Here is a 16256-nt window from a genome sequence, read left to right as displayed (position 1 = left end):
ATTTACGAATTCACGTAAATTTAAATGTATCAATGAAATTTATAATATTGTATTCGAATAATAATGAGAAGTGTAAAAAGAAATTTTGGATTTGATTTGTTTTTGACAAAGTTCTCGTGGTTTTTTGATTCCTTCTCACGGTTCTCGCGATATTTAGCGTTCTCATTTATACCCTCCCGTATATATATATATATATATATATATATATATATATATATATATATATATATATATATATATATATATATATATATATATATATATATATATAGAAACGGGATCAGGAGAAAACGGTGAAAAGTGTGAGAACGGTGAGAACGGATCCTGACCCAACACGTGGCAAGGGGCGCTAATTTTTATGCAGGGGTACGATTGTCCTTTTATACGTTCCCTCCTTATTCGCGTTATAAATCTCTTTCAAATTAAAACTCCAAATATTTCTTGTTAGCGGTTACCTCCTTTGCGAGCTTTCTCAGATCTATGGCGTCTAACGTGGATTCTTTTCGACAAAGTAAAATTCGTTGGCGTTTTCTATTTTTGTTCCAGCAAATCATGCAACAGATATGGCGTTTTGTTCTTTTATGCTTGTTTCATTGTTTTTTATAATGTGTTGTATGATTTTCAATGGCGTTATTCAATTATCCAATTTAATCGCGTTTTAATTGGTATTTAGACAATTACTAAGAACTGATAATTGGAGTTTTCAATATTAATTTTAATTGTCGTTACGATATAGTATATTTCTTATGTTTTTACGATCATTGGCGTTTTACATCTATTTGATTAGTTTTGAATGTTATTTAGTAGTATTTGTAAACATCAGTTATTACTATTTCTTAATTTGTGTAAACATGAGTTTTGTTAATTATGGCGTTTTCATTATGATGTTATATTTTGTTAATTATTCATCTTATGGCGTTTTCATCATGTCGTTTTTAAATTATGTGTTTATTATGTCTTGTTTATTATTCAATTAATGGCGTTTTAATATATAATGTTATTACGAGACATTTTCTATTTTTAATGGCGTTTTTCTGATTTTTCTGTTCCTCACTGTGTTTTCTCATACGAAGTTGCTTCCTCGAGTCAAAAGCTCCCCAAAACTGGATTACCATTTATCATTCCTGACGTCAGTGAAGAAATAAAGCCCACAATAGACATGGTATTCTCAAGCCTCGAGGATTGTTATTCAATGTATGTCAAGTATGCCAAGGAGTGTAGGTTTTCAATCAGCAAAGGTACTACAAAGACAAACTCTAAAGGTGTGTTACATATTAAGTATTACTTGTGTAGAAGATCTGGGTTATACAAGGACAAGAAGGTTGATACGTTGGACCCCAATCAAAAGGAGCGATTAGTGCGATCCAACTTTTCAAAGAGGACTGATTGTGGTGCACTGTTAGGTGTAACTTTTGAGGATAGATCATGGAAGGTGTATAAGTTTGTCGAAAGGCACAACCATTATCTTGTTGAACGTCCTGATAAGCAATTTCTTCCAACTGAACGACACCTCACTCAGCTCCAAAAGCATGTTATACACAGCATGTCTAAGCTGAATTTGGGTCCCGTGAAGGCGTTTAATGTTATGAAGACTTGTTTTGGCGGTTTTGAAGATGTGGGTGCAAGTAAAGTTGAATTTAAGAACTATAAAAGGCAAATTAACTTGTTTATAGGGGAATATGACGCCGATATGGTTGTGAGACATTTGAATGAAAAAAAACATTCTCAGCCTAATTTCTCGTATGATTACTTCACATATGAAGAGAATCGTTTGAAGGGAATTTTCTGGTGTGATGATCAAGCCAAAGGAAATTACCATGTGTTTGGTGATGTGATTTCGTTTGACGCCACGTATCGGTCCAACAAGTAATATTTTATTATTCAACTTCTTTTGTTTTTTTTGGCGTTTTATTAGTTTACATGCAATGGCGTTTTATTAGTTTACATGCAATGGCGTTTAATTAGTTTACATGCAATGGCGTTTTATAAGTTTACATGCAATGGCGTTTTCTTATTGTTTCAGTTCACATGGCGTTTTCATATGCAAATACTCTATGGTGTTTGTACCGTTCACTGGTATAGACAATCATCACTACAAGTTAATTTGCCTCTTATAGTTCTTAAATTCAACTTTACTTGCACCCACATCTTCAAAACCGCCAAAACAAGTCTTCATAACATTAAGCGCCTTCACAGGACCCAAATTCAGCTTAGACATGCTGTGTATAACATGCTTCTGGAGCTGAGTGAGGTGTCATTCAGTTGGAAGAAATTGCTTATCAAGACGTTCAACAAGATAATGGTTGTGCCCCTCGACAAATTTATACACCTTCCATGATCCATCCTCAAAAGTTACACCTAACAGTGCACCACAATCAGTCCTCTTTGAAAAGTGGGTCACACTAATCGCTCATTTTGATTGGGGTCCAACGTATCAACCTTCTTGTCCTTGTATAACCAAGATCTCGTACACAAGTAATACTTAATATGTAACACACCTTTAGAGTTTGTCTTTGTAGTACCTTTCCTGACTAAAAACCCACACTCCTTGGTATACTTGACATACATTGAATAACAATCCTCGAGGCTTGAGAATACCATGTCTATTGTGGGCTTTATTTCTTCACTGACGTCAGGAATGATAAATGGTAATCCAGTTTTGGGGCAAAGCTTTTGACTTGAGGAAGCAACTTCGTCTGAGAAAACACAGTGAGGAACAGAAAAATCAGAAAAACGCCACTAAAAATAGAAAATGTCTTGTAATAACATTACAGATTAAAACGCCATTAATTGAATAATAAATCAGACATAATAAACACATAATTTAAAAACGACATGATGAAAACACCATGAGATGAATAATTAACAAAATATAACATCATAATGAAAACGCCATAATTAACAAAACTGATGTTTACACAAATTAAGAAATAGTAATAACTGATGTTTACAAATACTACTAAATTACAATCAAAACTAATCAAATAGATGTAAAACGCCAATGATCGTAAAAACATAAGAAATATACTAGATCGTAAACGACAATTAAAACTAATATTGAAAACTCCAATTATCAGTTCTTAGTAATTGTTTAAATACCAATTAAAACACGATTAAATTGCATAATTGAATAACGCCATTGAAAATCATACAACACATTATTAAAAAACAATGAAACAAGCATAAAAGAACAAAACGCCATATCTGTTGCATGATTTATTGGAACAAAAATAGAAAACGCCAACGAATTTTACTTTGTTGAACAGAATCCGCGTTAGACGCCATAGATCTGAGAAAGCTTGCAAAGGAGGCAACAGCTAACAAGAAATCTTTAGAGTTTTAATTTGAAAGAGATTTATAACGCGAATAAGGAGGGAACGTATAAAAGGACAATCGTACCCCCGCATAACAATTAGCGCCCCCTGCCATGTGTTGGGCCAGGATCCGTTCTCACACTTTTCACCGTTCTCTCCTGATCCCGTTTCTATATATATATATATATATATATATATAAGATATATATAAAAGATGTACATTTTATTTCTACAGTTTTTATTTGTATATAAGTTATCAAATACAAATAGTTTTTAACGTGCATAGCGTACAAATACCTAGAGTCTTTATGCTTGAACTGCAATAATTATTATTACGCTACAATTTCAAATATTAATTACTCTAATGCGAACAAAATAACTCTAGTTATCACTACGATTCACATGTTAACCTTTATTTGTACCAGATCTCTTCTTTTATATTTATTATAGTTGATGAAATGTTCAAAATAACAAGAAAATTGGATTCTAATAATCCCAAACCTGTTAGCCGGGAATAATCCTAACTCAAAAAATGTTTACAGAGGTCCTAATTTTGAACATATTTTCCTTCAGCGATCTCATATTAATTGAAAGTTAACACAGTTAATTTTTTTATGAAGTGGACTACTTATGTAGCAAATACGTCAAAGTGTTGATGACATAGACTGGTTATATGACATTTTTTTATGACGTGGACTACTTATGTGGCGGTCCATGCCAAGTAAAAACTAACGGGTTAACTTTCAATTAATATACGAATAACTAGAGTAATTATGCTTGAAATGCAATAATTATTATTACGCTACAATTTTAAAGTAGCGCAATACTAATTACTCTAATGCAAACAAAATTACTTTGGTTATCTGGATGGTTCACATGTTCACCTTTAATTGTACCTGATCTCTTCCTGCATATGTATTATGGTTGATGAAATGTTCAAAACCTCTTGGCCGGGAATAATCTTAACTTAAAAATGTTTCTAGATGGTCTTAGTTTTGACTATATTTTCTTTGAGCGGTCTTATACCAACTGAAAGTTAACACAATTAATTTTTGATGAAGTGGACTACTTATATAGCAAATAAGTCGAAGTTTTGATAACATAGACTGCTAATGTGGTAATTTTTTTATGACGTGGACTACTTATATGACGGTTCATGTCATCTAAAAACTATTTGATTAACTTTCAATTAGTATATAATCACTGTAGAAAAATATTTTTAAAGTTGAGATTGCTATCTTGAGTTAGGATTAATGATGCAGTTCCGCGTGCAATCAAATGGCTCAAGAACAATTAGTAATCAATGATGACAAAAACGAACCGAATGATTCCAAGAACAATGTTCTTTCAATTCAAAATCAATCAAAAACTGAATAAACGATAAACCCTAAATCCTAATTTATAACTATGATAAAACAAAATTAGAAATTTAAATTTTAAATAAATATAAGATATACTGATATTCTCGTGCATCAATTAGAGCATCCCCAATAAGGGGTGTTTTTTGATGTTTTTATTGTGCCAAGGTGACATTGCCCCACCAATCACACACATCATCTCTCTTGCCCCATATTTATCATCAAAAAACAACACTCTTTCTCCTCTCTCATCTTTCCTCCTTCCATCTCACAACACCTTTCTCTCTATTCAAATACATGTTTTTTCCTACATACACCACCACACCTTCTTTGCTCTACCTCACACCCTCTCTCATCCACCTCACTTTTCCCTCTCTTTAAAAACATCAACATACATCCTATTGTGGATGCTCTTAATCTCAATCTCAGGGTGTAAGGGGTGCTCACCTAATAGGTGAGTCCCCCCTCTTACACGTAACCAACCAGAATAAGCCACGTCAACTCCCCTCTAACACTCCCCTAATACCCCTTTTTGATAGCGGCACTCCCCTCTTAGGTGAATTGGTTTTTTAAAAAAAAAAAAAAAAAAAGAAAAGCTGTGATTGGACCGCCCCTCTCTCTCTCCTCCCTCTCTCTTCGGTGAGCCGCCACCGGTTTTACCCCCAACCACCTCACCGATTTCCTGTTCTGCATCAATGGCGGTGCTTTGCCGAGCGGTGTATTTTGTCACCGAAGGGGTCCCCGAAGGGTGCCCCGTACACCCTCAGGGAACAACTCAAAGTTTGAGATTATTAAAAATTAGTTTTTTATTTTATTTTGAGATTATTAAATTAGTTTTTTTAAAGTTTATTCATAAACAAATACCATTTATTTTGGTTGTTTCATTTGTAGGGCACCGAACCTATAAAAAGACCCAAAATTAAAGTGCACATAAAAATCCCATGCCTCTGACCATCTGCCACGTCACCAGTCAAGCATCTACTTACACGTACCCTACACCAATCCAACGGTCCAGATCACATCACATCACTCCAATCAACGGTCGATTGACCATCTTCCAGACACTTCGAAAGCCATAAGTTCTCAATATAACCAGGGTTAGTTATCTAACCATGCACATAACGCGTTCTTTACTGCAGATTAACCGCAGTTAAAAATGATTTTATTCACATATACATACAATACACCCCCAGCAAAGACAAAGACAGAGCTAGAGAGAGAAAGTGAGCTTTTCTAGAGAGAGAGCGAGCCAAAAAGTGCACAATTGATACGAGGAAGACGAACGAACAGAAATTAGGTTTTGTGATTCTGAATTTGTGCATTTTAGTTTGAAATTTGGTGAAGAAATTGTTCGATTTGGTGTGGTGAAACTGTTTTTCGGATATTTTATTCGTGTTGTTTCTCGGATCTGCATTGTGTGATTTGATCGTTGGTTTACGGATCTGGTAAGTTTTCCGGTTTAATTTGTTGTTTGTCAATAGTGATTCGTGTTATTGTTAATTAGGTTTTGAATTGTTTGATTATTGATTCGATTTAACGGCTCGTTTGAGTTTTGGCTCGATTGTTTGGTTTTGAATCTGTTTGATTGTGTGATTAAGTTGTACGGATTGATTTGTGAAATTTAATGGCGTATTATGTGTTGATTATCAAATGAAAATGTTAATCGTTTGTACTCTCTCGTACTGGATCTCTAAGAGTATGATTTGTGAATGCGTTTGATTATTGATTTGATTTAACGATTCGTTTGATTGTATGATAAACTTGTACGGATTGATTTATGAAATCTAATGGTGTATTATGTGTGTGTTATGTGTTGATTATCAAATGAAAATGTTAATCGTTTGTACTTTTTGGTACTGGATCTCTGAGAGTATAAATTGTAAAATGATTTTGATTATTGATTCGATTTAACGATTCGTTTAAGTTTTAATACTGGATCTCTGAGAGTATAAATTGTAAAATGATTTTGATTATTGATTCGATTTAACGATTCGTTTAAGTTTTAAATTTGTTTGATTGTGTGATAAACTTGTACGGATTGATTTACGAAATCTATTGTCGTATTTTGTGTGTGTTATGTGTTAATTATTTGATGAGAATGTTAATCGTTTGTACTCTCTGGCATTCGCATTGGATCTCTGAGAGTTTGATATATATTCTCTCATATTTTGTTCATAAATATGGTTGATTTTGATCTTAATAGTGTAAATTACTGATGTTTTTATATTTTATAAGATCCTAAGTCTATGCTAGAATCTATACATTTAGACTTTTGATCATATCCAGAAGAAGATGAAGCATCTGTTTGCTCATATGATTGTTAAGTGTTTGATGAAATGTTTTGAAAAGTTTGATGCAGTTAGCTGATTGTTATGTATGTTTATCATGTTTTTGGAACAGATTAGTCATAAAGAGACTGATTTGGACCAATCGGATGGCTCTCTTGATGTAGTGATAGTGTAATACCAACCGCGCTACTTTCTCCTCTGCCTCCACGTATCATCTAGTGTTCTAGACGCACGATCTGTCTGTGTCAAGATTAGTTTGAAGCGTGTTTTGCGATTCATGATCGTTTTTTGACCATATTTTGAGTGGACTGTGAGAAGATTTGTGTTTGATTGTCATCGGGTGAAGAGGATTCAATCCATCATCCCCTGCCGCCTCCCTTTGTTAATGTCAAGTAACCTAGACAGCCCAATCAAAACTCAAATGGCTGTAGCGGTTTTCAACAGTCCCTTAGGGAGGGAATACCATGCCAACGATGGGATGGAAGTGGCGAAACCATCAGGCAGGAGACGCGTTTTTGTTCAAACTGAATCTGGTTGCGTGTTGGGGATGGAGTTAGATCGAAGCGACAATGCTCACACGGTTAAAAGGAGGTTACAGGTTGCACTTAACGTCCCGGTTGAAGAAAGTTCTCTGACTTTTGGAGATACGGTTCTGAAAAACGACCTGAGTGCCGTTCGTAACGATTCTCCTCTTCTTTTAACACGAAACCTCATGCACAGAAGCTCTTCAACTCCTTGTCTTTCTCCAACCGGTAGGGATATACAACATAGAGATTGGAGCGGTCCTATTGAAATCTTGGGGCATTCTAATAGCTTCAAGAAAACTAAACAGCTTGTTAAGGAGATTGTGAAAGCGATGAAGATTGGTGTTGACCCGATCCCGGTTCAGAGTGGACTTGGAGGTGCGTATTATTTTAGAAACAGTAGAGGTCAGAGTGTTGCAATAGTGAAACCAACAGATGAAGAGCCATTCGCACCGAATAACCCTAAAGGGTTTGTCGGTAGAGCTTTAGGTCAACCAGGGCTGAAACGGTCTGTTCGGGTTGGTGAAACCGGCTACAGAGAGGTTGCTGCATACCTCCTTGACTATGGTCACTTCGCCAATGTGCCACCCACTGCACTCGTCAAAATTACGCACTCTATTTTTAATATTAACGATAACGTAAGCGGGAACAACAAATCAATGAAGATGAAGAAACATTTTAGCAAGCTTGCTTCTCTTCAGCAGTTCATTGCTCACGACTTCGATGCTAGTGATCATGGAACGTCAAGTTTCCCCGTCTCTGCTGTTCATCGTATCGGTATATTAGATATAAGAATTTTCAACACGGATAGGCATGCGGGGAATCTGCTTGTTAAAAGGATCAATGACGATGGGGCTGATAGGTTTAGTCAAGTGGAACTCATACCCATCGATCATGGTCTCTGCTTACCTGAGAATTTAGAGGACCCGTATTTCGAATGGATCCATTGGCCACAAGCGTCGATCCCGTTCACTGAAGAAGAACTCAAATACATTCAAGATCTTAATCCGTATCGCGATGCAGACATGCTGAAAACCGAGCTTCCGATGATCAGGGAGGCTTCTCTCCGTGTGTTGATTCTCTGCACAATTTTCCTGAAAGAAGCGGCTTCTTACGGGCTTACGCTTGCTGAAATCGGGGAGATGATGAGTCGGGAATTTCGTCGTGGTGAAGAAGAACCCAGTGAGCTCGAGTTGATATGCATGGATGCAAGAAGGCTAGTTGCTGAGATGGAAAGTGATAGAGGGGTGTTCGTATCATCATCTCCTAAATCCAAAGGACATGAAGATTCGTTCCTGTTCGAAATGGACGGTTGTGATGATTCTGGTTTTGACTTCATGGATGACTTTACGTGCCCGACTCCTCCTTCCCACTTTGGATTTGGGCGAAACCCACTTTCCAAACTTCAAGAAACCATTGAAGAAGAGGACGGAGAAGAAGAAGAAAACGGTGTTGCATTTGATGCACCGGGAAAGTCCGGTTTGGTGTCAAACCTGTCAATGTTGCCGAAGAACAACTCGTTTACGGCTCATAACCTGAAGAGTCTGAAGACAAAGACTGAAAACAATGGGTATGGATATGGCTTCGGGTACGGGTACAGAAATGGGAACGAGAACGGGAACATAGGAGTGAACTCATCATCTGGTCATAGGAGTGCAAATGAGCAGCTTCCCGCTAGTGCTAGCTTCGTGAAGTTTGTAGACATGAACGAAGACGAATGGTGTGTTTTTCTAGAGAAGTTTCAAGAGCTCGTGTACCCGGCTTTTGCAAACCGCAAGTCGGTTAGTGTAGGGCAGAAGCAGCTACAGAGGCTGGGTACTTCTTGCCAGTTTTGAAAGGGAGTCTGCAGGTATAACCGATATAGTTCAAGAGTATGAGTTATGAGTATGAGTTATGGGTTATGAGTATGAGGTTGAATAAGGGGTATGTTTGTAAATATTGATGAAGAGCAGGTTGAGTGGAGATCTGGTTTAGTTGTTAAATGAGTTCTTATATATTTATCTACTTACGGACTTGTTTAATGAATAATTTGTAGTATGAAAAATCAAAAAAAGAAATGAAAAAAATATTGTAAATATAGCTATTATTTAAATAGTTTATGACCGTCTGGGTGAATGATAATTCTCATCTTACATGTGTTGTGTATTTTTATGCAATTGAGTATGAACCACAAATGGTTTGAGAGTTATATGGTTCGGTTCATGGCTCAACGGTTTGAAAGTGTTTAACTTTTGCTACACATACTTTCTGTTCTTGTAATAGGTAATTACTATATTTTAAGCGAACCATACGTATGAATCATTTTATCGATTTTAATGTTTTAAAGAAACTAATAACTGAAAAAAATATAAACTTGAGGATAAACTGAACTGTTTATAAAGGTCTGGCTGGTGGCTGTACTAATTAAGCAACCCAACAATTTGACTTGGTTTTTAAAAACTATAGTTAATGGTATGACATAAACTTTACTTGACTGAACAACGAAAATGGCATTTTACTCGAATCAAATTAATCAAATTATGTCGGGTCTCATTTAGAGTGACGACACACAATCCGACTGTTGGCGATGGCATGGATTAAGTAGTAGGATAATGCATGTGAACGTCGCCAAAGTTATATCTAATCTAGAACTACCGAAAGCTAAACGAAAACCTAACCTAATGGATTGTCGGTTTTCGTTATTATAGAAACTCAAAAGGTTTGGTTTTATATAGAAATACAAACCGAAAGAACCAATATGCCCCAAATTGGTATAAATTTATTTAAATACTTATAATAAAATATATTATTTTGAAAGTTTGTCATCAAAGAGACACTTACATTTAATGTGTAAGCTGTAACCATAACCCATGCTATAGGAAAAATGGAAAATTGAAAGAATTGGTTTCCTATATCTCAACATAATATATGGACGGTTGTACTGATTTTGTTTTTCAATTTTCATAAGTGGGCCACAATGATGGTAAATCATATGATATGGCTCCCACCACACTACCACAGATTTGGAACAATGAAGTTTTTATCTTTATCGCAAATATTTAGGGAGAAACCTTGACTTTTGACCATTAAAATCTATATGATGTTGACATGTGATTTTTGATGAAAGAGTTTACCTTTTATACCAATATTCAAAGTATCTCTTAAACATCACGTCATGTGATATGGTAAATTTTTTTCTTTATATGTTGTATATACCTATACTCGAGTAACACCATGTGAAGAAAGAGTAGTAGGGGAAACTTTAAAGTTACAGTAAACTATCATTTTGTTTCAGGAGGTCTAGTCACTTTTGCTATTTTAGTCTAAATTTAAAACATTTTGTAACTGGGTCCTTGTGATTTCAGTTTTATTACCATTTTAGTCCAAAAATCAAATCAGCCAATATTTCTCAAATTAATTCCTGTTATTTTGTTCTTTTCACCAGGGACAAAATGGTCATTTTATAAATGAAAAATGTTTAAATGAAAACAAACTTTGTACTCTCTCTCTCTCTCTCTCACTAAAAGCAGAGTAACTTCATCTTCCCCAAATGCAACAAACCCTAATACCCTTCATCTTCCCCAAATGCAACTGTAACACCCCGCATTTTTGAAGTCAAAGTACAAGTCAATGTCAAAGTCAAAGGAAGAAAAGATTGCTAAATGCGATCTGTCACTCATTGCTTAATTATTGATTGTACTTCTTGACTTGTAATCGAATCTTTTAATTTATGTACTTTAGTTGTATTATGTGGAGTAAATGCTAATAATCGCAGTTTATCGCTAATCGACCTATCGCTACCTCATCGCTATCGCATCGCAACTCGAATCGCATGTTCTGGATATTGTTTTACGTGTGTGTGCTATTTATGTGTTACTTGTGCATGTTTTTATATGTTTGTGGTGATTAATCGAAAACGCAATCGCAACTCTGTCGCAACGTAATCTCATCGCGAACTGGAAACGCAAGTTTATTTATGTTGTTGACTGTTAGCTAGGTTATTTGTGTGACTATTGTGTATCGCATCGCTTACTCGCAACGCATCGCAACGTTCAACGCACGAAACGAAACGTCAAAACGCAAACTCGCCGGAGACATTCGACCCAATGACCATTCGATCGAATGGTCATCCGTTCGGATGACCATCCGATCGGATGGCCATCCGATCGGACTGCCCTCCGATCCGCACACTGCACCGCCTTTCCTCTCGATTTCTCGCGATTCTTGTAAGTTTCTACCTCAAATCTTGTACATCTTTGATCCACACACTCCTTCATCTTTTTCACCATCAAATCTTAACTTTCAACCATGAAATCGGCTGATTTGAGGTGTTCTAGGATGATGTCATCATGGGGTTCTTAAAAACTTCAAGATTTGACCTCATTACACCAAGAACAACTCAGATCTAAAGGATTTCAACATGTTTAAACACTAATTTCGCATAAATCTAAATATTTTTGAGATTTATAAGGATTGAGAAATGTTTTCATAACTTTCTTTCAACTCTTTTACACTCTTGCACACAAAACCGATAGAATCATAGCTCATTCAGGCCTTCCACTCATTCTCTAGTGATGTGTCGGTCTGAGATCTGATTCCTATCAACGAGATAACCGACTCAGCGGGTTGAACATGAACGACCGTCAAGAACGGTTAACTGGTCAGACTAGGGTGATTCCCGTCCGATCGGATAACTTGGACTTGGAGGAGTTCCCGTTCTTTAACACATGGTCATATCGTCTCGATCAAACCGCAAACTTTCAAACTTAACAAATTTCAAAACGAGCAAGTCACTGAACGGAGTACCGTCCGATCGGATTGCCATCCGATCGAACGGCAATCCGATCGGATGGCCCATGATCTTCAACACTTAAACATTTTTACAATTTTCAAAGATCATCATTTTCTAACGGATTGTCACCCGATCGGATGACCATCCGATCGAATGACCAATCCTGCTGTGAACTTGTTCTCTGAGAAATGTCTCGCTAGAAGGATCGCCATCCGATCGAACGACCGTTCGACCAGACGACCTGAAAGGTAGAGATACTTCTCTGTTTTCAAAATGCTATAACGAAAACTTCAAAGCCATCATACACAAACACATCCTTCCCAAACGAATACCAATCTGACCGAATGGCCATCCGACCGGATGACCATCCATCCGGATTGTCATTCGATCGAATTACCATCCGTTCGGATTGTCATCCGATCGGATGACCATTCGTCACTCAGTCACTCAACACTGTTTAACGCGCCGTTCATCGCTTATGTTATCGTTCTGTAATCAGGCTAACTTTCCAGCGCTCCCTTCAATCCAAGACGGTGTTTATTTATTAAACGCTATCTGTGAGTATACTCGATCCCTTTTTGCTTTACGCACTTTTGGGTGTTACATACGTTACTTATTCAAATCACAATCGACACACAACGCAAACACTTTTATACGCTGACCGTTATTGCATGTTATACGTGTTACTCGATGGATGCTTGTATGTTGTGTTTACACAGTGATTGTTGCCTGACAAATTAGCAACGATAGTACTATAGTTTGGACTTAGCACCTGTCGTGGACAGGGGTTATTAAGGGCTTTTCTTCACGTGTCACAGTGGTGATACGTGTTGCGCATTCTACAACTCGCAGTCACGTCTGTGCATATTTCATTGTCAATAACCTACTAGCTTCACTTTGCTACATGTTACATGCTTGTTATGCGTAAAACAATTTTCGCTATCTATTCTACTAATAAACTTGTATGCTCACCTTTACACTATGTGTATTGACCTCTATTTTAACATATGTGACAGGTGTTTGAGATGCTAGGATGCTTGCTATGTGGGAATCAAGTAGGAGTTGTCAGAACAACCTTTATTTGTCTATGAGATAATTGGTCTGTAATAATTATTTTGCTGAATATATTGTGGTATGGGACATGACTTAAAAATATTTGGTAATATTAGTTGTTATGGATTTCTCTTGGATAATCTGTTTCGCTCAATGCCTCACCCCGATGTTTCCGCCATCGGTTGGGGTGTGATAGCAACAAACCCTAATATCCTAATCCAGCCAGCCGATCTACTTCAAATCACAAATCTGTAAACTCTTACAATCCACCTTCGTCTCATCAACCTTTTCTCCCCTATACTTCAACTACAACCATCATCCACTTCAGATCCACCGGAATAAAGTCACCGAAATTAAAATAAACAACTCACCGATTGGATTCAAACCAGAAGAGAAGAGAGATGCAGCAGCGATAATCAGAATCTTACTGTGTGTGGGACTAGGTTAGGTTAATCAACCCCTCGGTGACGCCGATAATCAGATTCAAACCAGAAGAAAAGAGAGATGCAGCAGCAAAATTTCAGCAATCGGCGGCCAACGGGAACCGATGGCTCCAATTTCTCATATAGAATGGTCGTCGATAATAGTATGTTTTTTCACCGATTGGATTCAGACCTAGGCGATTGACGGTTTGTTTGGCTTCAGAGAATAAGATTCCGATGTTGGTTGGGACTCCGGGCGCCGGTAAGTCAACTCAGATTGCATATTGTTACTGTGTGTGGGATTGAGATTGTGTTTCTCTCTCTATATGTAAATGTACAGAGAGAGGGGAGTGTGGTAGAGGTGGAGAAGAAGTGGAGGAGAGTATACTGGGTGACGGTCAAAGTCCGACAACGGTTCAAGCAACGCTCAAATAAAGATGACCGGGTGCGATGATGAAGGCTTAAAGAGGGATCGATTGGTGTGGGGAGAAGATTTGGGGAAGCTGAACTTATCTGACTAGGGTAAAGGATTTAATATAATTAGTTTGATTAATATTATGTTATAATAAATTCAAATGGACCATTTTGCCCTTGAGGAAAAGGACAAAATAGCATGAATTAATTTGAGAAATATGAGCTGATTTGATTTTTGGACCAAAATGGCAATAAAAGTGAAACCACAGGGACACATATTTAAAAGATTTGAGTTTTGGACTAAGATGACAAAAGTGACCAAACCTCAGGGACCAAAATGATAGTTTACTCTTAAAGTTATAAACCTTTAAGTCTTTTAACATGAGTTAAATACCGTGTGTAATTCTGATACTAAGTTTGCATTATTGTTCGATTCTTTAGTTAATTTTGAAGGTGAAAACCGGTAAAAATAATTCTCACTCGTATCTTGAAAACTTGATGAAATGTACATTTGATAATTATGACTCACTCATTTACTAGTTGAGTTGGGTATAAAATGATAACTTTTTATTTGGGTCTACTAAAATTATACCACGAGCCAGTTTGGGTCTAATTAAATTGTACAACAAACTAGTTTGCGTCTATTCAATTTATATGTGTAAACCTTTTTGTCACTCTGTCTTATAGACCTTGCTAACTAAAAATGGGTTAAAAACTTACAGTAGGTAAACAACACCCACCACCACCACCTCGTCTCTCACAACCACTGCATCGCAAGCTCAACCTATATCCGCCACCCTTGCCTCCTCCTCCACCACCGCAGCCAAGACAATCATCGTCACCGCCCCTCTTCTGCTGCCCCTCTGCCACCTCTACAGCCATCACCTCCACCATAACCACCACCACCCCTCTCCTACGGTCATTGTGTCACCACCACAAATATAGCGGCTGGACAAGTTTTGATGCATTTTCTTTTCAAATATGATTGATTTCAAAGTTGGCCACTCTTGGTTAAAAGCTGCTTTGATCCAAACGAAATTGACACTTTTTAATATTAGTGAAACCGGTAATAATAATTCTATGTCATTATAGACGGGGGAGCAGGTCCCTTCCACCAAACATATGTGAGTGGAGGAGATAGAAAAATGCTACTGATTATAATTTTATAATCTTATAATAAACTTTGAAGGTGGTTGTGAGTGGGGGGGAGAAAAAGATAATGATAATGATAAAGGTATTATTTCATTGAATAAAATAAATTTTGAAAGTGATTATAGTGATTTTTAGTATAATTTTATGATAAAAATGGTGAAACGGATGTGAATGCTCTTATATGGTGTATTATTTCCTTGAAAACCTAACCTTCAAATTGGTACCACTAGATATGCATAAAAACCTAACCTTCAAATTGGTACCACTAAAAAGCCATTCAAAAAAAGATATGCGTAAAAACCTTCACTAAAATTTTTTTCGTCCAGAAGCAACGACCGCAAGCGGCAGAAGACAACGAGACATAGCCAAGAAAAGAGAAAAAAAACTGAATTTAAAAAAAGGCATGTAGCATCTATTTATTGTTCAAATGAAACCTTTTTGGGTGTTAAAAGTATATAATATTTTATTATTTGTTTTTTTTTCTAAATGCGTTCTTTTTCGGTACTTGGTAGAGTCGTAGAGACACCCTTCTTTTTCAAAATCAGTACACCGGGAATAGTGAGTGACAAGGCGGAATAAATATTGTAACACAACGACCAATAACAAAAATATTGGGACATCACTTCTGATTAGAGTGCGGAGTTCTATCGGTATGCATATTGGTTGCAACCTGGATTAAACTCTTCTCACTAACTGGGTTTTGCTCAAATCCATTCGCCTCTTGGGGTTCGGTTAGCTTTCAATATGGTTGCATGGCGGGGAGAGGAGAGGACCAGCGGAGAGGAGAGGGACGGCGATTTGAAGATTGGAATGATGGGGAATGAGGATACGAAGATAACTGGGGACACGAAGAAGACTGGGGTTATGACACCAGACCAAGAGAAGAAGAACCATGGCACATTGCAAGATAAAAAGGAAGGAGACTACTCAAAGGTGACGGCGGACAACCAGATAGAGGAA

The 16256-nt window shown here is 36.9% G+C and overlaps 2 protein-coding genes across 2 annotated transcripts; both read left to right on the top strand.

Annotated features, from left to right (window-relative positions):
• Window positions 1-1159: 1159 nt before the first annotated feature.
• Window positions 1160-1870, top strand: LOC110913549 (protein FAR1-RELATED SEQUENCE 5-like). The gene has a single exon (XM_022158369.2). It carries the CDS (start codon window positions 1160-1162, stop codon window positions 1868-1870), a length of 711 nt encoding a protein of 236 aa, XP_022014061.2.
• A 3949-nt stretch (window positions 1871-5819) lies between these two features.
• LOC110911287 (phosphatidylinositol 4-kinase gamma 7) lies at window positions 5820-9611 on the top strand. Its single transcript, XM_022155890.2, has 2 exons — window positions 5820-6117; window positions 7073-9611. The coding sequence occupies exon 2, from the start codon at window positions 7346-7348 to the stop codon at window positions 9317-9319; it is 1974 nt and encodes a 657-aa protein (XP_022011582.1). The 5' UTR covers window positions 5820-6117; window positions 7073-7345; the 3' UTR covers window positions 9320-9611.
• Window positions 9612-16256: the final 6645 nt, after the last annotated feature.

Source organism: Helianthus annuus, chromosome 15 (assembly GCF_002127325.2).
Source record: "Helianthus annuus cultivar XRQ/B chromosome 15, HanXRQr2.0-SUNRISE, whole genome shotgun sequence".
NCBI lineage: Eukaryota > Viridiplantae > Streptophyta > Magnoliopsida > Asterales > Asteraceae > Helianthus > Helianthus annuus.
This window is presented reverse-complemented; position numbering and strand designations above follow the sequence as displayed.

Bases quoted from the DNA above. Each gene is read 5' to 3' on its own strand.
- LOC110911287 (XM_022155890.2), top strand. From the start codon at position 7,346: ATGTCAAGTAACCTAGACAGCCCAATCAAAACTCAAATGGCTGTAGCG.
- LOC110913549 (XM_022158369.2), top strand. From the start codon at position 1,160: ATGGTATTCTCAAGCCTCGAGGATTGTTATTCAATGTATGTCAAGTAT.